The sequence below is a fragment of the Hyperolius riggenbachi genome, chromosome 9, assembly GCF_040937935.1.
Source record: "Hyperolius riggenbachi isolate aHypRig1 chromosome 9, aHypRig1.pri, whole genome shotgun sequence".
Classification (NCBI taxonomy): Eukaryota; Metazoa; Chordata; class Amphibia; order Anura; family Hyperoliidae; genus Hyperolius; species Hyperolius riggenbachi.
Genome location: NC_090654.1, coordinates 224196294 through 224223801, shown reverse-complemented (window position 1 = coordinate 224223801; position 27508 = coordinate 224196294). Strand labels below are relative to the sequence as shown.

Below are 27508 nucleotides of genomic sequence, written 5' to 3'. Positions count from 1 at the left end.
ATATATATATATATATATATATATATATACTGTATATATACAGGGTCGGACTGGGACACTGGGGGCCCACCAAAAAATTTCAACCTGGGGCCCACACATCCCATGATTGCGGTGAAAAAAGGGCGTGACCATGCATCGGAAGGTGGGCGTGGTCATGATGTATTATGGACAGGGCCAAATGTACATGATCTTAGCAGCATTGTAATTCAGAGACACTGCTGCCCAGCAAAACTTTGCATAGAGTCCCCTCCTTCAATATAAAGTAATGTCCTACTTTGCAGAGGTTGCGACCGCAGAGGTTGCAACCGCATCTGGGCCTTTGGGCCAAAGGAGCCCCGAAGGGCCCTCCCTCAACTACAGTATTACCTCTCTATTGGTCCTTTGCTCATAATAATCACTTCTATAGATACTTTGAACAGTGGTAATCATTAACAAGCTATTTCCCATCCCCTTCTTGCATCTCTGACACCGTAGTTGCCATTGGCAGGTTTTGGTGCGTCGTATCAATTGTTATGTATAGAGTGCTTGGGGGGCCCCATTGTAAAATTTGCATCGAGGCCTACAGCTCCTTAGCTACGCCACTGCTCTCAGCATGAGGGATTACAGCACTGAGAAGAGAATTTTTGTTCTGCAGGCAGCAATTGGAGCTCTGTCAGACAAGGAGGCAGGGGGGGGGGGGGGGCACCAGAGACCTGGAGGGGGGCCCGTCGAGGGAAAAAACTGTACTACTGTGGCCCAGTCCGACCCTGTATATATATATATATATATATATATATATATATATATATATATATATATATATATATATATATATATATATACATATATATTGCAACTTACTGGAAACCAATATAATTTTATTTTCCATGTGAGATGTTTAAGTGTGTGTTTCCATCCATTTCTACTTTGTATATGGGTAAACATTTGCCTTGAGAGAAATGCCATTGCTATTTATAATTTCTGCCCTTTCCCCTGGTTCAGAGTATTATCCAAGAGACTGAGGCCAGCATTAGAGCTGCATTGAACAACAGAGGCACTTTAACAGTTATTTTTATAAGCTGTATAGATATCTCAAGGGCATAAAAACACTTTCTTTAGTAGTGCCTGCATGTCCCTCATATGTCATTGTTGGTCTCACCCTCACCCACACTGAATGAATGGAGGCTTATAGGAAACTAATAAATAGATCTGCTGCACTGTGCATACATAGGATGGTTCTCATTTCAACCCTTAGTAAACAACAACTGGGTAGTTCAGAGTTCAGAGGACTATGTGAATCCACTTGCTGGATGCTTCTTACAAGAAGGGTTGTGAAACCATATGGCAAAGACGCTGTTTGTGTACCTGGCTACAGCTTCACTGTTCAGAGTAAACATGCACTGGACAAATAAAAATGTGAAAGGGGTATCGATGAGATGGATGGAAAAGGCCACCATATTTATTTCTTTTAAAATGCTACTTGCCTGGCCTGGTTGTCTTTTGCAATGAATGTTGTCTGAGTCACTGACCCAGAACAGGTATGCAAATTTGGTGTTCTAACTGCACTCTGCAGTGGCTGCTCGGAGCCAGAAAAAATGGCGCACAGCTCCGTCTGACCATTATGGCGCCGTCTTTCAATTGAATGTAAAACGCTATTTACCAGTTGTAATTGTAACATTATAGCGCATGGTCGTTGCCATGCTGCAGAGAGAAAATTATGGTGCGGGGAAAATTTCAGCTACCGTGAATTTTTTTTTTATTATCGCTAAAGTTATCTATCAAGTATTATTATTATTTAGAATTTATATAGCGCCAACATATTACGCAGCGCTGTACAATGTATATATATATATCTTGTCACTAACTGTCCCTCAAAGGAGCTCAGAATCTAATCGATACCATTGCCATATGTCTATATTATGTAGTGTAAGTATTGTAGTCTAGCAACAACAAAGATGAATCCTAAGAGACCGCACCATACAAATAATGAAGTATAAATCATGAGCTTTATTTACTAATTGTGCAACAATCAGATAAAAACAATTAAAACAATGAACACCAGGTAGACACAATGAATCAAGCCCAATGGCTATAAATATGTACAATAATAACTGATATGCATAAATAACTCCAGCCCAACCCTTCACTCACAGCCAAAATAGTTCATGGGGTAAAGAACCAAGGTAAGAAGGTGCAAAGTGCTATGTGCAAAAAACGCTATATATGCAGGGCACTGCAAAGTGCGTAAGTGCATGAAAGTGACAAGAAATGTGATAGAGAAGCAGTCCCACCAAGGGGATGCAGATGGTGCATAGAATGGAGACAAAGTGCAAAATAGATGAAAATCCGTATTGAACGGAAGACAAGGGTGCATAAGGTAGGACTCACCAAGGTGCAGGAACTGGAGGAGGAAGGGTAGCGTCTACCTGAGGCACAAGGCAAGGCACACCTCAGGTAGACGCTACCCTTCCTTCAAGTGTACTTGAGACGAGCAAGCTAAAAAAAAAATATATACGTACTGTACCTGGGGCTTCCTCCAGCCCCCTTCTGGATAATTGGTTCTTTTGCCCGTCTTCTCAGGCCGCCTGGATCCTCCGCTAGGTGGCCCAGTATTTCGGCCAGTCGGGGCTCACTGCTCATGCTCCAGATGTAGCCGATAAACGTGATTTTGTTTATAAAGGGTGCCGGATGTAGCCGATAAACTTGATTTTGTTTATAAAGGGTGCCGGATGTAGCCGATAAACGTGATTTTGTTTATAAAGGGTGCCGGATGTAGCCGATAAACGTGATTTTGTTTATAAAGGGTGCCGGATGTAGCCAATAAACGTGATTTTGTTTATAAAGGGTGCCGGATGTAGCCAATAAACGTGATTTTGTTAATAAAGGGCTCCAGATGTAGCTGATAAACGTGGTTTTGTTTATAAAGGGCGCCGGGTGCAGCTGATAAACGTGATTTCATTTATAAAAGGGCACCTGTTTGTAGCCGATGAGTGTGATTTTTTTTTTTTTTTCAAAAGGCACTGGATGTGGCTGCTATTAGAATATAACCCTAACTCTAATCTTAACCCTAACCTTAATCCCCCTGGCACCTAACCTTAAAGGGACACTTAAGACTAAAAAAAAAAAAAGAGTTTTACTCACCTGGAGCTTCTTCCAGCCCCCTGCAGCTGTCCCGTGCCCACGCAGTCTCACTCGGATCCTCCTGTCCCCGTCGGCAGCTACTTCTTTTTTCCGCGACAGGCCTGGGAATGCGAGTGATTCTTCGTGTTCCTGGCCGCAATAGCAGTATAGAGGGCACTGATGCGGCCACGAACGCCTGTCGCCGAAAAAGGAAGTAGCTGCCGACAGGGACAGGAGGATCCGAGCGAGACTGTGTGGGCACAGGGTGGCTGCAGTTAGCTGGTAGAAGCCCCAGGTGAGTAAACTCATTTTTTTTAGCCTTAAAGAGACTCTGAAGCGAGAATAAATCTCACTTCAGAGCTCATAGTTAGCAGGGGCACGTGTGCCCCTGCTAAATCGCCGCAATAGCGCCGCTAAACGGGGGTCCCTTCACCCCCAAACCCTCCACTGCGACACTTGGTCGCAGACTTGGTCGCTCCTGGAGGCAGGGCTAACGGCTGCAGCCCTGCCTCCAGTCACGTCTATCAGCGGCGCATCGCCGCCTCTCCCCCGCCCCTCTCAGTGAAGGAAGACTGAGAGGGGCGGGGGAGAGGCGGAGATACGCGCTGACAGACACGCGTGGGGCAGGGCTGTGGCGGTTAGCCCTGCCCCAACCAGGAAGCACTCCCCCGCATTACGGAGGGGATTTGGGGGATCAGGGACCCCCGTTAAGCCGCGGGATAGCGGCGGTTTAGCAGGGGCACACGTGCCCCTGCTATATATGAGGTCTGAAGCGAGATTTATTCTCGCTTCAGACTCTCTTTAAGTGACCCTTTAAGCCCCCATGGTGGTGCCTAACCTTGACCATGGTATTCACTGCGATTGTTGTAGTTGCAGCTTTTGAAAGATTTAACTGGTATTTGGAGTGATCGTTGTAGTCGCAATTTTGTCAAAGAGATCAACGGTATTCAGTGAGATTGCTGTAGCTGCAAATTTTGAAAGATTATAACTGGTATTCTCCATGATCATTGTAGCCACAATCAATGACAAACGGTATTCACAATGATCTTTGTAAGTGCAATATTGAAAAGATATAACTAGTAAAGATATAACCCGTATTTAGTGTGGATTGCAATAGCCGCAAATAAAATGAAACAATGAGGCCAAAATGTAGTTGTTAAGATATAGCCGTCATTATACTGAGGGCATATAGTGTACGCGTAATTAAATTCAGGTCCTTTATTGTAACCGCAAACACTTCCATGATATAGCCGATATAAGTATGACATAGCCAACATAAAGTAACATGAGCCCTTTTCACTGTTTATACTGGCTAATGGCGGCAATAACATTGAAGTCTATGGTGGTGCCCTTTTTACACAGACAGCTATGGCACCCTTTTCAACTGATAACGTTGCTGGATGGGCCATGGGAGGTGAAGACAAGATCAGCAGGGGGATTAGATTTACAATTATATGAAATGAAGCAAAAGAAGTGTTCCTCTTACCTGCTCATTCAGAAGCTATGGATGGGTAGTGAGGGTCAGACAGCATAACACGTGAGTTGGGTAGAACAGTTTTTGGGCGATATATGGTCGTTTTTTTTGTTACGGAGATCTACTTTTTTATGCCGAATACATAAATGCCACAAAACAAGATAAATTATACACAAGGTCATTTACAAAAATAACCAATATGGTTCTCTCCAACAGGCATGATCATTTGGTTTTGAAGAGTAACCAGACAATAAAAGAAGAAAATGCAGACCACAGACTTTGACAATCAGGAGATAGAGCAGCAGTACAGCTTTGTGAACTCTCGCTGGGAAACCACTACAGATGATTTGGACAATGACAACAGCTCCGCTCGCATGTTTGAGCGATCGAGGATCAAGGCCCTCGCAGGTAAAGTCTACTACGTAATAATAATGCTAACATTTGTATAGCGCTTCTCTCCTGGTGGACATCAATGCAAATCATTGGGAGCAGGGTTTTAAAAAACAAACACGATCCAAAAAGCGCTTTGCGGTTTGACAGGGCCCATACAAAAATCTGCTGTACAGGGCAGCCATTGATTTCTTTGCTTATGGTACTGAGCTGTATGTATGTGCACCCAGCCAGGAGTTTTTATTATATTGTTGTTACAGTTTATATTGCAAATTTGTTTATTCACATGCAGGTGTAGTTAATAGCTAGATCTATTAACCCATTAGCAGCTTCAAAGGAATTATCTTGTTTGAGATAAGTGCGCTGCTTTTGACTTCTGCCAGCAGAACTCGTTGTGCTGTAAATTCTTGGAAAGCTTTGATGTCTCTCTGCTAGCAGAGGATATAGAAACTGAAAGCAGAAGTCCTGTGTTATTGTCTCACATTGCCCCCTAGTTACAAGTGGCTATAAATACAAATTACAGCAGTACTAATTAGTATCAAGGAAATGTAACAAAAAGGAGATAAAAAATGTGCTTAAATAAATTGACTGACTTGCAAGCCTCTAAATAAATTTGCCGTTAAAAGGTTAAGACATACTGGTACTCATAATGGTAGTATCTGTAATGATTCTACGTTTTACAAAAGTTTAACAACCCCTTACAGTCTACCACTCCATGGACATTTACTGTATGCTTTCTATATTTCAGATGAACGTGAAGCTGTGCAAAAAAAGACATTTACAAAATGGGTGAATTCACATCTTGCTTCTGTGAGTTGTCGAATTTCGGATCTCTACCTGGACCTAAGAGATGGAAGGATGCTGTTAAAACTACTTGAGGTGCTGTCAGGGGAGCAGTTGGTGAGTTCTTAGCACATTTGTACATCAAAGGTTTGTGCATTTCACATAAATCATTTTTGCATTATTCATTTTGTATTACTATTCTGGCTAGGCTTGCAATGCTGACATACTGTGCCAGTGTCAGATTCTACTTGGTTAGACTGAAGAGCAATCTGTGTTCTGTTCAAACTCCTTATCCCATCCTGTCATCACCTACGTGAGGTATCCTGGGAGGAGCTGGGAGGGGGCAGCAGCCAGTCTTTCTCTGTGAACACAAAGCTGATCATAAAACCCCACCCACCTGCTCTGTGCTTCATTACTAGAACTCTCATCATCAATTTCAGTCTAACTCCTCCCTATTTACTATGTAATAAGACATTTATCCTTCCACACCCAACACAGTGACCTTATAAAAGATTAAATGAAAGAACAGTTAGAATTGGTTTCTTATTCTAGGCAGGGCAGTGTGACTGATAAGATGTACATGCATGGTTATTATACACACTGAAGAGGGGATAACAACTTTATTACACATGGAGCAGAGGGTAGCCGCTGAACTGTGGTTGTACTGTTGGTCACAAAAAGTACATCTGTCTTAGCAGTGGGAGAAGGTAGACTGGGTCAGGTGATCTTCCCTGTGCTGGGGAAGAAACGCCCACTCTACTGCTAATTGGGAGCTACCGGATGCAGCTTGTCAGGTACGGTAACCCTTTCCAATCTTATTTTCAGATCATCAGATCTGAGATTGCTTCTGCAGTAGGTGCCGGTGGTTTCTCTTCCTCCTTACACTAGTGCAAGGAGGAGACCCGGCTCACACGTTATACAATACAATACAATAACATTTGTAAAGCGCTTTTCTCCCATAGGACTCAAAGCGCATAGCTGTGTCTCAGATTAACACAGGGTTTCAGGCTGGGTTGTGTTACAGAGGAGATAGTTAGATGTTCATGAATGCCAGACTGAAAAGGTAGGTTTTCAGTTTAGACTTAAATGCTTCCAGGGATGGGGCTGTCCTGATTGGGTGTGGAAGGGAGTTCCAAAGTGTAGGGGCAGCATGACAAAAGGCTCTGTCTCCAAAGGTTTTGAGGTGGACTCTGGGGGTGACCAAGGTGTTACGTCCTTTTGATCTAAGATTGTGGGGGGTGTGATGTAGTTGCAACAAGTCCTTCAGGTATCCAGGGCCCAGATTGTGCAAGGATTTGAATGTCAGTAAGCCAATCTTAAACAGAATTCTCCATTTTATCGGTAGCCAGTGGAGTGAGCTCAGGGATGGTGTTATGTGGCAATGGCGGGGTTGGCTCGTTAACAGCCTTGCGGCGGCATTCTGTACTAATTGCAGGCGGCGTAAGTCTTTCTTATGCAGGCCTGTGTAGAGGACGTTGCAGTAGTCTAACCTTGATGTGACGAAGGCATGAACTAGGGTTGGAAGATCCTCTGAAGGAATTAGGTGTTTAATCCTTGCAATATTCCTTAGGTGAAAGAAGGAATGTTTCACAACAGCTGAGATTTGATTCCTGAAGCTTAATTTCCCATCAATCAGTACTCCCAGGCTGCGCACACAGTCTGAGTTGTTCAGGTCTGAGCTCCCTATCCTTAGCGGTGTTGGTTGAGACTGGAGCTGCTTTGCTGTTGAGCCCTGGCCCTCGATAACAAGAACCTCAGTTTTGTCAGCATTAAGTTTTAGCCAGTTATTATTCATCCACTCCTGAAGCTCAGCTAAGCATGCATTTATTTGTGGAGTAGGGTCTGTGACATCAGGTTTGAATGTCAAATATAGCTGGGTGTCATCAGCATAGCAATGATATGTCAGGCCATGTTTTTGTATGATTTCTCCAAGTGGCAGCATGTATATGGTGAACAGTAAAGGGGATAATATTGCGCCCTGAGGTACACCGTATTTTAGTGGTACAGGGTTGGAGAGGAAGGGCCCTGAGGCTACCCTTTGTGTTCTGCCAGCCAGGAAGGAGTTGAACCACCGGAGAACAATGCCATCTATGCCACAGTACTCTTGTAGCCTGTTGAGTAAGATTTCATGATCGACTGTGTCAAAAGCCGCTGAGAGGTCGAGCAAAATCAGGATGGAACATTGACCCTTGTCTCTTGCAATGAGCAGATCATTGCAAATCTGGGTGAGGGCTGTTTCACAGCTGTGATATTTCCTGAAACCAGATTGAAGAGGGTCAAGGATGTTGTTTCTGGAGAGCCTGGCTTCAAGTTGGAGGTAGACAGCCTTTTCAATAACTTTTCCCAGAAAGGGGAGGTTTGAGACAGGTCTGTAGCTGTTTAGAGCATCTGGGTCTAAGGATGGTTTCTTGAGTAGAGGCCTGACGATTGCTTCTTTCAGAGTAGAGGGAAACCACCCTTCTTGTAAGGAGCCGTTGACTATTTTGTGGAATGCCGGTGTAAATAGTTCAGGGCATTTCAACATGAACTTAGTGGGGCCAGGGTCCAGATCGCAGGTAGTCTGGCGAAGGTTTGAGAGGATATCCAAGATGTCTTTTTCAGTGATTACCTTAAAATCAGACCATGGTGGTAGGCTATTTTTGCACCTGTTATATGGCTCTGCATGGGTTTCTGGGGCTGTGAATTGAATGGCAGATCGTATGGAGGAGACTTTGTCTGAGAAGAAGTGGGCAAATTTCTCGCACAGTTCCTGTGAAGGTCTGATGCTGGATTTCCTGCAAGATGGATTGCAGAGACTGTCAACCGTGCGGAAGAGTTGGGCAGGTCTGTTGGCTGCATTTGCAATTTCGTGAGACAGGAATAAGGACTTCTTTTTGTTAATCATCGTTTGATATTTTTTCAGGTGAGCAATTAGGGAAAGTTTGTCATCAGGAGACTGATGTTTGCGCCACCTTCGTTCCAGTCTGCGTCCCTGTTTCTTTAGTTCCTTTATAGAGTTGTCAAACCAGCGAGCGTGATGTAATGGTGCAGAACGTTTAATCTTTAAGGGAGCTATGGCGTCAAAAGCGGCTGAGACATCGTGGTTATATTTAAGGACCATGGATTCAAGGCCTAAGTTGTGATCTGTCAGTCCACCTAGATTGAGGCTGTTCTGAAGGTGTTGGGGTGTCAAACCTTTCAAGGAACGATATTTTATTAGTTCTTTCACTTGGTGTTTTGTAGCCGGTGCTGTAAAGAAGAAGTGGACAGTGTGGTGGTCTGACCAAACTACTGGATCAATTTCCACATTGGATATTCGGAGTTCTGAATGGAAAATGAGGTCCAAAGTGTGTCCTTTTTTGTGGGTAGGGAGGTTGACGGCTTGAGAGAAGCCCAGTTCATTCATGGAGAGAAGTAGCTTAGTTCCAAATTGGGAAGAGTGTGTATCGACCCGTGCGTTAAAGTCTCCAAGAATTATCCACCTAGGGTGTTTCAGTGTTATGCAAGATACAAGTTCTGCTATTTCCTTGAGAAAAGCTGAGCCAGCGTCAGGGGGTCGGTAGACAAGCAGTATGTTTATTTTTTTTTCAGCTGAGAGCTGGGCTGCTAGACATTCAAAAGAGTGGGTGGGGGCTACAGCAAGGGGTTTAATATTCAAACTGGATTTGAAGCACAGATCTAATCCTCCGCCCTTGCGGTTTTGCCTTTCACAGTGTAAAAGTGAGTAATTGTCTGGTACCACAGCTGCGAGAGTGGGTCCTGAGTTCTGATCCAACCATGTCTCTGTAATTAAAGCTAGATCTGAAGCCTCTATTAGATCATGAATAACTGCTGTTTTGTTGTTTATGGACCTGGCATTGCAGAGTACTGCTTTAATGTTGTTTCCCTTAACTTTGAGGTCTGTGTTCCTAGCTCCTGGCTGGGGGTTGTAATCAGGAGTGTGGCAGCTGTCTCTGTTATCTGGGTCCTTTACTGATACAGCTGATTTATAGATATGTGATGATTGCTTTGGCTTTGTTATAGTGCGATTACAAGGCACAGGCAGTGGGGAGTCCAAATGCACTCACATAATATTTATATTATGCGGTGCAGTGTAAGTCGGCAGTGATCAAAGTGCCAACGTAGTCCTACACCTTGAACTAAAGGGGCTGAAGTCATGTAAGATTAGATCCAGTGAGGGCGTCTCTAGCGGCAGCCAGTATGCTCCTTGTCAGACTATTTCCAACAGCAGAGCTGAAGGGGAAAAACCCAATGTCAGACTGGAAAAGGGTTCAATATATTTTTATTGCAAAACTGTGGTTTGCTAATAAATGCAAATTTATTGCCATATGAATTAAAACATGGGAGGTAGGGGTCTAACTAAAAATCATGCCCTCCCCACCCCCCAATATTCACACCCTTTCCCTTGCCTATCTCTAGTGACCCTCACAGCCTGGGGGGACATCTTGCAAGGGTCATGAAACAAGTTTGGACCTCATAATTTTCACACTCATAAGAAGTGTAGCCACATAAACACCTGGGCCATATGCAATTCACCTTTTCTCCTCAGTTTTCTACTAGGAGATGATTTTTCATCTTTTAAAAATAACTTTTCAGCACTCTGCAACTGAAAACAATCCCCAAAAATACTAAAAAGTAAGTGAAAAAGTACTATCAAATTATTTTAAATATTTTTTTTGCTTGCTGGTGGTTTCAAAGGCATTTTATTGACAAATTGTGAACATATCACCTAGAAGAAAAGTTAATTGCATATGGGGCCCTGATCTGAAGGATGGGCTCCTTTATTAGAGGAAATGAAATAGTTGTTGGGGCCCCCTCACAGCTCGGAGCCCCCTATGGTTGCAGGGGCTGCTCTCCTGTAGTTACGCTCCTGATGGGAGGATGAACTAGGGCTTAGAGATGGCTCGAACCTCCAATTTTGGGTTCGCAAACCTCGAAGGCGAACATCCGCAAAAGTTTGTGTTCGCGCGAACCATGCGAACCACAATAGACTTCAATGGGCAGGCGAACATTGAAAAATACAAACACTGTTTCTGGCCACAACATTTTTTTTTCAAAAAGACTTTATCGTTTTTGAGAAAATGGAATTCTCCTTCTAACCGTGGCAAAATTAACCCCCCGCCGACTTTAGCAAATAATAGCAAAGTCCCCTTACATAGTAGAAACAACACATTTGCAGGGTATGGAGAGGGGGACAGTGACTACAAGAGGAAAACATTTTTTCAAAAGACCTTATACTTTTTGAGAAAATCGATTTTAAAAATTTCAAAGAAAAATACTATACATTAAGGCTGGTTTCACAGTGGGACGTTACAGGCGCACGTTAGAGCAGCCTGTAACGCAGCCCACCGCACAGTAATGAAAAATCAATGGGGCTGTTCACAGTGCGGACGTTGCGTTACATTGTAACGCTGCGTCACAAGACAACGTACTGCATGCAGTACTTTGGACGCGACTGCTTGCACATGCTCAGTAATGTTGGGGAGGAGCGGAGAGCGGCCAGGCACATGGCTAATTAATATGCACTGCACGTTATGACGTGCAGTGTTTACTTCCTGGAGCAGCCGCTCTGTGCGGCGATTGGCCGGCGGGACCACGTGATGCCGCATGCGCACAAGAGTGCGCATCACGGCATCACTGACGCCAGAGTGAGCTGCACAACGCGGCTCACTCTGACGTCCAGATCTAGCACCACCAGGCGTTCCGTTAGGGGGACGTTATGCGACCTTAACGCCCCCTCTAACGCAACGTCCTGGTGTGAAATTAGCCTTAATGTGTAAATGACAGTTCTTAGGGAAACAATTCCCGCTGACTTTAGCAGTTAAAGGGACACTTAAGTAAAAAAAAAAAATGAGTTTTACTCACCTGGGGCTTCCAATAGCCCCCTGCAGCTGTCCGGTGCCCTCGCCGTCTCCCTCCGATCCTCCTGGCCCCGCCGGCAGCCACTTCCTGTTTCAGTGACAGGAGCTGACAGGCTGGGGACGCGAGTGATTCTTAGCGTTCCTGGCCACAATAGCGCCATCTATGCTGCTATAGCATATATCATATACCATATAGCAGCATAGTGGGTGCTAATGTGTCTGGGAACGCGAAGAATCACTCGCGTCCCCAGCCTGTCAGCTCCTGTCACCGAAACAGGAAGTGGCTGCCGGTGGGGCCAGGAGGGAGACGGCGAGGGCACCGGACAGCTGCAGGGGGCTATTGGAAGCCCTAGGTAAAACTCATTTTTTTTTGTTTGACTTAAGTGTCCCTTTAATAGCAAAGGCCCTTTACATACCATGGACCATGCAGGCTGGTATAGCACAGGGTGCGAAGCCCCACACGGCCAGGGCTCCACATTCTGGCTATCCCAGCCTGCATGGGGACAAGGGGTTACAGAGAGCTCAGGAGGGGGGACCCCACGTCATTTTTTGGGGAAAAATTTCCCATACTCTGAACATAACAAAAAAAAAGAAATAAAAAAAAATACAATTTAATTTTTTTTTAATATTGTTTACCACTATCTTTTTAACATATCCTGCAAATTTTGTGTTGCTAGGATGTAAGGGGCCTTTGCTATTAACTGCTAAAGTCAGCGGGAATTGTTTCCCTAAGAACTGTCATTTACACATTTAAATGTATAGTATTTTTCGATTTTCTCAAAAAGTATAAGGTCTTTTTGAATTTTTTTTCCTCTTGTAGTCACTGTCCCCCTCTACATACCCTGCAAATTTGTTGTTTCTACTATGTAAGGGGACTTTGCTATTAACCGCTAAATTCGGTGGGGTGTTTAATTTTCCCACAGGCAGAAGGAGAATTTTAAAATCCATTTTCTCAAAAACTATAAGGTCTTTTTGAAAAAAACAATTTCCTCTTATACCCACTGTCCTTCTTTACATACCCTGCAAATTTGGTGTTTAAAGCATGTAATGGGGCTTAGCTATTAACCGTTTAAGTCGGCGCCATTAAAGTCTATGGGAAAAATGCGAACACAAACTTTTTTGAAGAAAATTCGCGTTTCGCCGCGAATGCGAACCACTGAGATTCACATCTCTACTAGGGCTTTAAATTCATAAAGCTCATAAATGGAATAAGTGGTTACTGTATATGAAAGAAGGAGTTGCTGCACAAGAAAGTGGAGGCTGCACTCACCATGGGGTAGGGAAGTGAATAGAAGGGGGTGGTGGCACAACAGAAGATTTATACAGTTATCTGATTACAGCTCCTCACAAAAATATAATATTTTTTTCACACAAATCCATCCAACAACAAAAGAAGCAATGTGTTGTCCCAGAATTCCAATGATGTGTTGATGATCTGAAGAATCAAACTGGCACACAAAATCAGCAGTGTTTCCTCCTTTATTTTATGCTAGTGTCTGGTTAGTTGACTTGTCCATCACTAAGTATAGCAGGGGTGTCCAAACGTTTTAGGCCAAGGGTCATATCACCCTTCTTGAGAATGCTAGGGCGAAATGAAACACAATATTTGCTAATTGCAGTCAGGTAACTATGCCGGTGACATTTTTTTCAAATAATACATTTCCACAGGAAATAACCCATTTACCGTGTGCAGTTAGCTCAGTAACAGCTGCTAATCAGTGGTTGCTACTACTGCTGGCATAGTGGCAGCTGTTTATCAGTGGCTACTACTGATAAAGTGGTAGCTGATAACCTCCAGGCAAACAAAGGGGGAGGCAGCATGGTGACACAAGGTGGTCCCTGTGGGCCAAATGGGATTAACAACTGTAGAGAGCTTTGGGGGTCACCAGGAAAGGCTCAGCGGGACGCATTTGGCCCCTGGATCGTACTTTGGACATGCCTGATGTTCAGTCTTAAAATAGTAATACATTTCTTGGAATCCCGCCACATCCCGCATCAAAGGGAACATTGTTGGCATTCATAAGACAGCACATTTAATTGAGCACGTCAAACACCTCAGACTGCTCTGTTATGAAAGTGGGCATGTGTAATGTAAGAATAAAGGTTTATTAACATGTCACACTTTACTTACAGCCAAGGAGGACAAAGGGGAGAATGAGAATCCACTGCCTAGAAAATGTGGACAAGGCACTCCATTTCCTAAAAGAGCAAAGAGTCCATTTGGAGAACATTGGTCCTCATGACATTGTTAATGGTAACCACAGGTTAATACTTGGGCTCATCTGGACCATCATATTACGTTTCCAGGTATGTACTGTTTACAATAACAATATATTTAAAGGGATCCAAGCAGCTTTTTTTCTGCATTATGTCCTGGTTTCTAATAGCTGTAGGAGGGGAGCTTCCTCTGCCCGTATTTATCCATATGAAGGTGTGAATATAATCAAGTGTAACTTCTCTAAACTGTTTGAAGAACAGTGTCCTATCTCCCCACCCCCCTGCTGATGAAATCTTTTGTTTGCTCATTGTTACTGCTAATTACAGCAGCCCTTATTTGCCTGCTCTTTCTGTGGATGTCAGGCTGCGAAAATAGGGTAATAAAAGTCTGTAGCAAACATTTAAATGTAAAAACTAATGAGCCACATTGTTAGCATGCATTTTAATGTGCCTTCGAGATGCCCTGGGGGTTACAAATGCTGCTCAGTTCACTTTAACACCAGCATGAAACTTCGAGGAAAGATCGTGTGGAGGCTCACGGGACAAACTACATACCTGGTAGACCGGCCCAAATATTATCTGGTTTGGTGCCTAGTTTTTGGATTGATATGTTCATTGTTTAGTATTGTGATCTGTAAAGACAGGCATATCCACCAAATATTAGTCACGTACCTGGTCTAAAAACTCTGCACCACTAACAGTAGTCAATTTCAGCATAACTTCTATCACTAGTTATGAACAATGTTAGTATAATCAGGACATTTGTGTATTATTTTGTGCCTTTTAGCTGACTTGATATTTGGTTCATGCCCTGTAGATACAAGATATTGTTGTAGAGACAAAAGAGACAACCCACTCTGCTAAAGATGCTTTGCTGCTCTGGTGTCAGATGAAGACAGCTGGGTGAGTATGAGAATGGAGTCTGTTTCACATCTCTGCCACTCCCCTAATCATGCCGCCGCTACACCCCTACTCAGGCATACCATAAAGAATTCATAAGAAAAAGATGAAATTGCATAATTCAAACTACACTGGTCCTATTTCATCACTACTTTTCCTTCTTATTAACATTTGAAAATAATGTATAAATTTAAAGGACAAGAATAATGTTTTAAAGAGTCAATTAAGTACATTTTTCAGTAGAAAAATACATATATTTATACAGATTTTTACATCATGTTACTTTTTGTTTTAATTTATTTTATTCCTGCATTACTGCACTGGGAGAACAGAAGGATAAGCCTCTTGAGTGTGTAAATGATGGGACTTGAACCTGAGCTTCCAATAGTGCACATCTGCAATGGCCAAAGGCTTCAGCAGCAACTAAAGTGCACATATTAAATGTCACATTCCATACATTTGGGATTCTTACATGCTTTCACTAATCTATCATGAGTGACACATTAAAAAGTACTCACCAGAACATACCTCTGAGTACTTACCACAACATACCTCTGAGCACTTACCACAACATACCTCTGAGCACTTACCACAACATACCTCTGAGCACTTACCACAACATACCTCTGAGTACTTACCACAACATACCTCTGAGTACTTACCACAACATACCTCTGAGTACTTACCACAACATACCTCTGAGTACTTACCACAACATACCTCTGAGCACTTACCACAACATACCTCTGAGCACTTACCACAACATACCTCTGAGCACTTACCACAACATACCTCTGAGTACTTACCACAACATACCTCTGAGAACTTACCACAACATACCTCTGAGCACTTACCACAACATACCTCTGAGCACTTACCACAACATACCTCTGAGTACTTACCACAACATACCTCTGAGCACTTACCACAACATACCTCTGAGCACTTACCACAACATACCTCTGAGCACTTACCACAACATACCTCTGAGTACTTACCACAACATACCTCTGAGCACTTACCACAACATACCTCTGAGCACTTACCACAACATACCTCTGAGTACTTACCACAACATACCTCTGAGTACTTACCACAACATACCTCTGAGTACTTACCACAACATACCTCTGAGTACTTACCACAACATACCTCTGAGCACTTACCACAACATACCTCTGAGCACTTACCACAACATACCTCTGAGTACTTACCACAACATACCTCTGAGCACTTACCACAACATACCTCTGAGTACTTACCAGAACATACCTCTGAGTACTTATCACAACATACCTCTGAGCACTTACCACAACATACCTCTGAGCACTTACCACAACATACCTCTGAGTACTTACCACAACATACCTCTGAGTACTTACCACAACATACCTCTGAGCACTTACCACAACATACCTCTGAGTACTTACCACAACATACCTCTGAGTACTTATCTCAACACTCCTCTGAGTACCTCTGATTTATACCACTGCATTGCAGTTACCTAAACTGAGAAGGGTATGGATTTTTCCTCTTCAAATAATACCAGTTGCCTGACTCTCCTGCTGATCCTATGTCTCTAATACTTTTAGCCACAGCCCCTCAACAAGCATGCAGATCAGGTGCGCTGACTGAAGTCAGAATGGATTAGCTGCATGCTTGTTTCAGGTGTGTGATTCAACCACCACTACAGCCAAAGCGCTCAGCAGGACTGCCAGGCAACTGGTATTGTTTAAAAGGAGACATCCATATCCCTCTCAGTTTAGGTTCCCTTTAAGCACTTCGCTATAGGGATGAATTGCTAAGTTTTGCTACCCACGGTCAATGTCATGTTTGTGATGCTAAATGTGGGGAGCAGAATCATGGTCCACTTTCTCCCCCCCCCCCCCCCCCCCCCTGCAGCTTATTAGTGCCAAGGATTGGTCGTTGTATTACATGTTCGGTGATACATATCTCCCCACATTGGCCACAATTTTGTGGTTACAGACAACCTGGATGCTTCTGATCGCATAGGACGTGGCCTCACCCGTGGCTTTGAGATACTGGCGGTTTTACAACCATCCAGCACACCCAAACTGCTTGTCTATCTAGCTGGGGGGAAGGAGGGGGGAAGACATTCATTCATTTTCTTCAAGATTTTTATAAGTCAAATAAATAAAGACCTCCAGTGACAAAGTGACACTGTGACATTACCTGTGCTGTTTTCTTGTACTGCTATAAGAATAAATACATTAAAACATAGTCTCATCTCTGTGTGTTTTTAGGTATCCAAACGTAAATGTTACAAACTTCACATCTAGCTGGAAAGATGGTTTGGCTTTCAACGCCCTCATCCACAAACACAGGTAAGATGCTTCTGTATGAGGCATATTATTCCTTAAAATACACTAAAATAAGAGCTAGAATATATAAAAAACGTAGATGACACTATTTTCAACAAAAAAACAGCTGCAGAAAAGGGTATCTTTTTAAAAGTTTTCTGGCATCTTCTGTGGAGTATTGGGAGTTCCTTGTGGCAAATATAACAGAATACAATCAAAATTATTGGAGGATCTCATAGAAAGAAGAAAGAGAAAAAGAGGGAAAACAGGAAGCAGGAGCCCTTTAAGTGTATTTATTATGTCTGGTATATATTTGTGAGTGCCTGCAACACATTGGCTGGTTGCCCAGTGGCAGCTGGATCAAACACTTGTGGCAAACACCATTCTCCACTCGGGTCGCTGGTTTTCTCTGGTCACACTCCAAACTGCAGGTTGGGATTGATAGGAGAGGGTTAAAAGATGGAGCACCATCTGCTAGAAATACTACATACAGCACTTGGAGTAAACATCAGTGGTGCTCTCACGAATGGTCGTGATCACAGGTACGCGTGATTCACGGCCATTTTTACGCATCACGAAGGCTGTGATCCGCATGCCGTGATCCGCGTGGATCATGACATCGCATCAAATCCGGATCACGGCATACGTACAAAAATACGGGTCACGACCCGTAATCACGGCCGTGATGCGGCCGTGATGCGGATTTTTCCAAATACATGTCACTTGGCCAATCAGAGGCCCCTGACGCAGGCTAGAGCAACCAATCACAGGAGGTGAGGCTATGCCCTCCCCTCCTGTATATAACCAGCGGCCATTTTCAGAAGCTCAGTCCTTGGAGAGACTGTGATCTGAGAGTATCTCCAGGCCCTTCTGTCACAAAGCAAGGGCATTTTGGTGTAAAAACCCAGCGTTTTTGCTCATTACAGTGAACTCATATTGCTGATATTACTTCTATTTAGTTAGCTAGTGATTACACTGTCAGTTAGTGAGTGTAGTTCAGAGTCAGGGCCGGGACGGGGCATAGGCTGGAGAGGCTCCAGCCTCAGGGCGCAGTGTAGGAGGGGGCGCAGAATTCATACAGCTGTCATTCCTAACTGTGTTTGAAGCAGAAACAAATAAGAAAAGGGGATACATGGCAGTTACTGCAAGCCGGATAACTAGATATTAAGGTGTTGGGGAGGTTGTGGGCCCTGTGGCGCCTCTTAGTCTAATAGCAATCAGTGTGTAACGGCTGGGGTGGGAGGGATGGAGGGGCGCACTTTGGTGTCTCAGCCTTGGGTGCTGGAGGACCTTGTCCCGGCTCTGTTCAGAGTGTACTGTGCTGCTAGTGTCTGCTGTTGTGCTACTGTGCAGGCAGGCACTGCACTCAGGTTTCTGTACTGTACTGTATTAGCTAGGCAGTGATTATACTGTCAGTGAGTGTACTGTGTTGCTAGTGTCTGCTGTTGTGCTACTGTGCACGCATAAGAACACGTACGTTTTTACGTGTACGAGCCGAAGTTACGCATGCGCATGCGCAGTTAGAGAGTACGGGTACTGAATAGCCGGTACGCATTGAAGACTATGCGGATTTTTATGTACGCATGACTTACTGATACGTATGCGCATGCGCAACTTCTGTTGTTAACACGTACATTTCTATGCATGGCGGCATGGCGATCCGCATGGAGATCCGCTTGGAAAATTATTAGTCACGACACGTCAATGCGGATTTTTATCATGATAAACACGGGGAAAGACGGGTGGAGCCGGTTGCGGAAAAAAATCCGGGATGCGATCACGGGTTGATACGGATGCGGCTCCAATAATAAAGGCCGCGTGCGGATCCGTGATTGAGGGGTATCCGAGCATCACTGGTAAACATTAAGATGGCACCCAAGATAAACATTGTAAAATGAAATGAAAATGTAGGTAAGCATCACACTTACCTCAAAGAAGTGTCTGACTTGATAATGTTGGTTAATTAGAGTTTTCATTGCCACACAATGCGTTTCACGGGGCTGGCACACTTCCTCAGTTATCATGTCTACATGGCTAGAGTCTCATGGTGATATCAAAAGGGGCACTGATATCACCATGAGACACTAGCCATTTAGGCATGATGTAAATGTAAACAAGGAGGTTGCGCTCAAAGTCTAAGAGTTCAAATGTGATTACTACTTGCACAGATCAGCAGTGCTTAGATATCCAGCACCAGGCTGAGATCTAATCAGTCCAAGGGGATTTTGATCCTCTGCAATCGACCAGATGCACGTGACCAACACCTGTTGGTCCCCTTGGACTAATTGGATCTCAGCCTGGTGCTGGACATCTAAGGACTGATGATCTGTGCAAGTAGCAATCACCTTTGAACTCTTATGGCCCATACTCACGGGCTACAATTGTTGCTGTCGCTAGCACACGGGAGCATGTGCGCGACAGATAGGCGACGGCTCGTCGCCAGGTCCCTCCGCATACACACGGCGGAGGGACCTGGCAACTGATGCGATGGAAGCTGTCGCCGACGTTCCTCCCCCCGCCAGAAGCTCAGGGTATTCCCTGCTGGTTGCTGTCGCTGGTCCGCATACACACGCGGACTAGCGACAGTTGCGGTGAAGTTGCACGGCAACTGTCGCCAGGCGATTGACCGCGCTAATCGCCTGGCGACAGCAGCGACGAGCGGCGGTTTGGGGTGCGCGCCTGTGTTGCGCCTCAAACTCACGGGCGACCTGTTGCCGCAACACGCGCGTGCCACGTGGTTGCGGCGACAATTGGAGCCCGTGAGTATGGGCCATTATGGCCCATACTCACGGGCTACAATTGTTGCTGTCGCTAGCACACGGGAGCGTGTGCGCGACAGATAGGCGACAGCTCGTCGCCAGGTCCCTCCGCATACACACGGCGGAGGGACCTGGCAACTGATGCAACGGAAGCTGTCGCCGGCGTTCCTCCCCCCGCCGGAAGCTCAGGGTATTCCCTGCTGGTTGCTGTCGCTAGTCCGCATACACACGCGGACTAGCGACAGTTGCGGCGAAGTTGCGCAGCAACTGTCGCCAGGCGATTGACCACACCAATCGCCTGGCGACAGCAGCAACAAGCGACGGTTCGTGGTGCACGCCCGTTTTGCGCCTCATACTCACGGGCGACCTGTCGCCGCAACACGTGCGTGCCACGTGGTTGCGGTGACAATTGTAGCCCGCGAGTATGGGCCATAAGACTTTGAGCACAACCTCCTTGTCTGCACCTGTTTCCAGAAGTGCTTGTGGTTGCGCCCCACGTATTTGCATGTGACATTGTTGTTCCTAAAGCGCATCATTTGTTTGTATTTTCATTTAGGCATGATACCTGAGTAAGTGGGTTAGACCAAAGCATTTGGCAGCTTTTAACAGCTTTTGGTGGCAATCAACAGATTTTACCCCCGAAGGCATGACAGTAAATTGGCATATTTTACACGGAAGTGCAGCAGTAACATCATGCTTTCAGGGTTGCCTGCCTCAGACCAGTGGAAGAAATAGGGATAAAGATGCAGCTTTTGCACAAATAACGGTAAATGGTGGTAAACAACTGCACTGGCGCTGCCTATCTATTTCAATGGGTAGTGCCCTGGCCATCATTTGCCGCCTGGTAAGCATCCATGTGAATCAAAGGAAGGTAGAATAGAAAGGTGCTAACACTGCAGCTAAGGGTGCAGGGAGGGTTGCAGGGGTGCAGACCAGGTATCCGGTGCGATGCAGGTAGACATGTGATCAAGCCTAAAGGTTTATGCACACATCGGATTTTTCCAAACGATCGGTTGTTTGGAAGTTTCAATGTCCGGTCGTTTGGACGTCAAATCTGGTATGTGTACGGTCGGTCGTTCACCTAAGATCGTTCAAATCCAGTCTTATCAGGTGAACGATCGACCGTACACATGCCCAATTTGAGGTCCAAACAACTGGTCGTTTGGAAAAATCCGACATGTGTATGTACCTTAAAGCGGAATATAACTCTGCATTTCAACTTTGCTCTGAAACATTATTTACAGCATATTATATGCAAAAAGCATTTTTTTTTTTACTAGACCAGCATTGGAAGGGTTAAACACAGAGGTTTAAAGTTCCGTGGAGAGATATGCAGAAGTTCAGATAGATACATTCTATTTAGTTAAATGTATCTATTGATAAATGTTACACACTCTTTGGCTGTCCTCCAAGCTTCTTCTCAGTCAGAGAGAGTGAGTCATATTTAACACTTAGATACATTTATGTAAACAAAATGTATCTATGTCAGCTTCGGATGCGTCTGCAGAAATCTCCAGGAACTTCAAAGCTCTGTGTAACCCTTCCAATGCTGGTCTAGTAAAAAAAAATGCTGGTTGCATATAATATGCTGTAAATAATGTTTTAGAGCAAAGTTGAAATGCAGGGTTATATTCCACTTTAAGGTGCTAAAAAAAAGTATTTTGTAGATAAGATAAGAAAGCAAAACATCTCCTGTGAGGAAACACAAGAAAGTTAATTGAATCAGGACAGAGGTTGCATCTGTTTCCAGCCAAAAAAAACCCCTGAAACCGATGGATTGGAGAGTGTCATCTATTGACTATTCTGAGATTTAAGATATCTGCAAAACACATTTGCATTCGTACACTTGAAATCCCTCTGGCTTTCCTAGACTTATATGAGCACAATGCTGAGTGCAATAAAAAAAGAGTTATGCACTTTAGGAGCTTCTGTGTTATGTTAGTTCCCAAGGTTATCCAGCACTGTAACCTCTCTGTATATATAACAGCAGATGATGGGCACCAATGAAGTGCCTTCTCAGCACAGTATACTGTTCACTGACCCTTGTGATAACTTCTGCCTCCTCAGACCTGATCTTATCAACTTTGAGAAGCTGAAGAAATCAAACGCTAAATATAATCTGGAGAATGCATTCACCGTGGCTGATAGACAACTTGGCATAACCCAACTGCTTGATCCAGAGGGTGAGTATCAAGGACATCATGCTATTCTACTGTATTTTGTACCATTGTACACTTTGTACATAAGTAATCAAGCAAACTTGTCACAAACCTTTACAATACAAAGTCTACATAAAGTGAAAACATACATAGTTAAAGGGATTTGGAGGCTGACATTTTGTTTTATACAATACCTGTTGCCTGGCTGATTATTCTGAAATCGGTGGTGTCTGAGGGCTCGTTTCCACTATCGCGAATCTGCATGCGTCCAACGCATGCAGATTCGCACATGTAATGCAAGTGAATGGACCTGTTTCCACTGTAGCGTTTGCGTGGTGCGTTTTTATGAGCGGTGAAAAAACGCACAAAAGAGCCAACGAATTCGCCTGCTAGTGGAATGCATGCGAATCGCCGCTAATGTATTTAATAGGGAAATCGCATGCGTTTTTTTATGCGTTATTTTACGCGATTACGCATGCGATTCCGCATAGGAACCAATGTAAATTAACACAGGCAGTGACATGGTTAAAAACGCACATAGCCTAACCTATGCGAAATCGCATGCGTAATCGCGTAAAAAAACACACCTGCATGCGATTTCTTCTGCGGTGGAATCCAGGCGATTCCGCACCGCTACAGTGGAAAAGAGCCCTGAATCACATACCTGAAACAAGCATGCAGCTTATCTTGTCAGATTTTTGTCAGTAACATCTAATCTGCATGCTTATTCAGGGTCTATAGCTAAAATAATTAGAGGCAGAGGATCATCAGGACGCATACGTTAAAAAAGGGCGCAGGGTTTTAAACGATAATCATGAATAACGTTTAAAAAAAAATTGTGCTATATTTCGTTTAAAAATAATGTTTTATAAAGTTATAAATCATTAAATAATGTGTATGAAATCAGCAATTTTAAAACGTTAATCTTCCCTGTTTAAAAAGTGCAATTTATAATAACGTTTTATAAAACATTAATAAGAATTTTACTAAAGCTATACCTAACCCTACTCTCATACAGAACCCTCCCTGTACCTATCCCTAACCCCTAGACCCCCCTGGTGGTGCCTAAACCTAAGACCCCCCTGGTGGTGCCTAAACCTAAGACCCCCCTGGTGGTGCCTAAACCTAAGACCCCCCTGGTGGTGCCTAAACCTAAGACCCCCCTGGTGGTGCCTAAACCTAAGATCCCCTGGTGGTGCCTAAACCTAAGACCCCCCCCCCCCCCCCCCAGTGATAAGCATTAATAACGTTTTTAAAAAAATATGGTGCGGTTTTTCGTTTAAAAATGTATAAAAAAATAAAAAAAAATTACGGTTTTTCGTTTAAAAGTAATGTTTTAAAAATATTGTACTGTTTTTCGTTTAAAAATAATGTTTAAAAAATTATAAATCATTAAATAATGGGTAATCATGAGAAGCAGTTATAAAACATTAACCACTTCACCACTGAGGGGTTTTACCCCCTGACCACCAGAGCAATTTTCACCTTTCAGCGCTCCTTCCATTCATTCGTCTATAACTTTATTATGATTTATCCCAATGAAATGAACTGTATCTTGTTTTTTTTGCCACCAATTAGGCTTTCTTTAGGTGGGACATTATGCCAAGAATTATTTTATTCTAAATGTGTTTTAATGGGGAAATAGGAAAAAATGTGGGAAAAAATTATTATTTTTCAGTTTTCGGCCATTATAGTTTTTTAAATAAAGCATGCTACTGTAATTAAAACCCATGAAATGTATTAACCCATTTGTCCCGGTTATAAAACCATTTAAATTATGTCCCTATCACAATGTTTGGCGACAATATTTTATTTGGAAATAAAGGTGCATTTTTTTCAGTTTTGCATCCATCCCTAATTACAAGCCCGCAGTTTATAAAGTAACAGTGTTATACCCTCTTGACATATTTAAAAAGTTCAGTCCCTAAGGTAACTATTTATGCTTTTTTTTTTTTATTGTATTTTTTTTTTTTTTAATTACAAAAAAAAAATAAAAATTGGGGAGTGTGGGAGGTAATGAGTTAATTTATTGTGTAAATGTAATGTTTGTGTATGTAAAATGCTTTTAGGGTGTAGTTTACTATTTGGCCACAAGATGGCCACAGAGTGTTTGTTTACATGCGACCTGTAAGCGTCCGGAAGGACGCTTACAGGAAGCAGTAGGAGGCTGGGAGACGCACAATGATCTCGCTGTTTCTGAAAGAAGCAGCAGATCATTGCGGGGGCTAGATCAACGAACAGGAATGGATTTTCCCGTTCATTGATCTCCGGGCGAGCGGGCGGCGGCGTGCACGAGCGGCGGGTGCGGGCGCACGAGCGGCGGGAGCGCGGACAGCGGCGGTAGCGCGGAAGGTACGGATTTCTCCGTCCCTGGTTTTTTAGGAGGGAAAAAAGGGGCGGAGAAATTCGTACCGCTGGGGGTAAAGTGGTTAAAAGTCTCCGGGCGCCGCTTTTAAAACGTTATTTTTCTCCGGCGCCCTTTTTTCCCTGTTCGGCGCCCATTAAACGATATTTATTATGGGAGTGAATGGTGGCGCCCTTTTTGTCCACCTGCCTCATGCGCCCAAATTTCCTGCTTCCCATCAGGACAGCCAGGACTATTGGTACTGATAAACAAATCAATATGTCAGCTTCCATATCCTTCTTAAAGTAGACCTGAACTCAGAACTTCCTCTCTGCTCTAAAAGAAAAAGCAACAGCATAATAGATTTTAAAGAAAATAAATCTTTGTTACAGCTGATACAAATCCTGCAATACATCTGCAGTGTGTCTATTTCCTGCTTCCATGGAAGCAGACATAGGGTTAACATCCTGTGTTTACAAATAAGCTGCTCTGCCAAGGCAGCCAGCTGACACAGCTGAGAGATCAAATTACACTCATGATTAGTCACAGACAAGGGGGAAATTTACAGGCTCTCTCTTAAAGAAATCCTTTAATAAAAAAATACCCCTTTGAGGGACACACACCTCAGGAGGGGGAGGCCTCAGGATCCTCTGTTAAAGGGAACCTAAACCCTATAAAAAATGAGTTTCACTTACCTGGGACTTCTGCCAGCCCCCTGCAGCTATCCTGTGCCCTTGACATCACTCCCAGATCCTCTGGTCCCCCTCCGGCAGCTAGTTTCATTTTTTCCGACTTGTAGTCAGTGGACCACCACGCGTATCATTTCACACGTTACCGTAGTTACAGGACACTATAGCGGGTGTCAACAGGTATCTTTGTACGCTCATGAGGAGATGGGCTACTCCAGATTTCTACTACCTACTGTAAGTGAAAGCAACACAGGAGAAAAGTAATTTATGGCTCATTTTTCTCTGGAAGAAATGGACTTCTTATTTCAATGTGTTTACATGTATATTAAATGTTATGATTTTAACGATAGTGGTCCTTTAACAAAAACGGATTTTCCCTTTTCATCCATCTTGCCCTCTACACATCTGTATAGGACCTGCACTGATTATACAGCTGACATGCGTATATTCGCTCTGTTTTTGTACAAGTTTAAAATGTTTCTTTTCTAGTGCAAGATGTATTTTAATGCCTAGAGCCCTGTATGGTGCATCATGAAAGCGAACAACTGTGACCGAGACCCAAATCATTACTTTGTATTTTGTGTACTCTTTGTCCATCACTGCTTATAATCAAGTCTTTTATGTATTTACTTACAGATGTTTTCACTGAAAATCCGGATGAGAAGTCCATCATCACATACGTCGTCGCATTTTACCATTATTTTTCTAAGATGAAGGCTCTGATTGTGGAAGGGAAAAGAATTGGCAAGGTAGCAGTTCTGTTTTTGTCTGAGGACTGAGCTGTGATGTTATGTTTTTCATCTAACGAATAAATGAAATGTTTGGAGTTCTTTTGGTAGTGGCTGCATCGTTTTTGCGGCAGCATTAGTGATGAAATAATCAGGAGTGTCAAATTCAATCACAAAAGGGACCAAAAACTAAAACACGGTTAAAGTCATTGGCCAAATTGCTTATTAGGATTTAACATTTTTTTGAACAGCGGTCAGTCTCAAACTGACAATGTTTTAGCCAAAGATATGAATTTGAACAGTACCACAATATTTTCCATTAATAAATTAAATAAAAATATATAGTTTTTGCACCATTTTTGGGGGAAGCTCTAGTAAACATGCCCTACTTTGATTCAATGCTGTCTGCCTTTTTATTCTTGGACATGTTGGGCCATATGCAAGTCACTTTTTCTCCTAGATGATATATTTACAACTTGTAAATAAAATGCCTTTTAAACTAACAGCAAGCAAACAAATACTGGAAATTATTTTGGCAGCACTTTTTCACTTACTGTTTGGTACATTTTTCTAGTGCAAAGCACTAGAAGGTACATTTTGGTGCCTGGTGACGCCCAATAGTGGCCATAGAGGCATGATTTGTAGCAAAGAAGATACATTTCAACACCTGGAGGCACCTGATAGTGGGTGCTGCTGTGCACCCAAATTTCCCTTCTTTGCCACAAATCACGGCTTTTATAATAGGCGCCTATGGCGGCACCCTTTTTTTCAGTAAGGGCTAATGAGCCTTTTTTTCCCTGATTCACCTGAATACTCCCGTCTGGATGTAGTTGACTGGCTTGAAATTCACGTTGCCTACCATGTGACTCTGATGCTTCCTCCTTCCAAACCCAAAAGGAGGAAGCATCAGGGTCACATGAAGCACAATGTGACTTGCAAAGCCGGTGAACTCCCTTTGACCCTGTCCACTTGTTCAGTGCTGAAAAGTGTCAGCCGGGAGTATTCAGGTGTTTCGAAACAAATATGCCTATTTCGAACGCCAACACTACCTGTGAATCTTCTCAAAGCGCAAACATTAATTCGCTTTCCCATCTTTTATTAAACTGTCTTCCTTTGGCCTCAACTTTTCTATTCTTGAAAATTCTGGGATTGATTATGGACATTTCTAATACCTGTGTGAGAGATCGCGGAAAAGCCGCCACGTGTGCTACTGAGGAGGTGGCTGATTCCGCGTCCAGCGCGGCAGTTTGCACGCGGAAGCGTGTGTCTAGTGGCAGGGCGGAACGTGGAAAAGCCGCCGCATGCAACAACAGTCAGGCGTCTGGTTCCGCGTCCAGCGCGGCGGTTTGCACGCGGCAGCGTGTGTCTGGTGTGTCTGGGTCTGTTAGTGCACACAGGCTTAGGAATACACGCGCGCGCGCTGAGAGGCAGAATTCTTATACTAGGCAGGGAGAGTCAGCTGACCACGCCGATCAGCTGACTCCTGATCAGGATACTATTGGTTGAGCAATTAGGGGTGGTGCTGGAGAGCACTACTCCATGTATAGTTTCTGCTGTCCAGTTGCAAGTTGTCTGCCGTTGTGATCACTACGTGGAAGCACTCAGACCTCAGTCAGATCCTACAGTGTGTTTGAACCAGGTGGACCTGGGAATTCACACTTAGCCAGATTACTTGAACTGTTATTCTGTTTATGCTCAGACTAGTTCCAGGGTGTAGAGACCAAGGACCTCACACCCAGCTTAGGGAACTGTATTACCATCTGTGTTATTCTTCAGACTAGTTCCAGGGTACTGAGACCACGGAC

General features: G+C 43.7%; 1 protein-coding gene across 3 annotated transcripts in view; it reads left to right on the top strand.

Moving 5' to 3' along the window:
• Positions 1–27508, top strand: part of LOC137532976 (spectrin beta chain, erythrocytic-like) — a 564120-nt gene that overhangs the window by 434865 nt on the left and 101747 nt on the right. For all 3 annotated transcript variants that reach the window (XM_068254046.1, XM_068254047.1, XM_068254045.1), the window contains exons 2-8: positions 4790–4981; positions 5712–5863; positions 13720–13893; positions 14621–14706; positions 16968–17048; positions 21851–21966; positions 25612–25724. In XM_068254046.1, the coding sequence (XP_068110147.1) occupies positions 4837–4981; positions 5712–5863; positions 13720–13893; positions 14621–14706; positions 16968–17048; positions 21851–21966; positions 25612–25724 (867 nt within the window). In that variant the 5' untranslated portion in view covers positions 4790–4836. The remainder of the gene's footprint in view (positions 1–4789; positions 4982–5711; positions 5864–13719; positions 13894–14620; positions 14707–16967; positions 17049–21850; positions 21967–25611; positions 25725–27508) is intronic.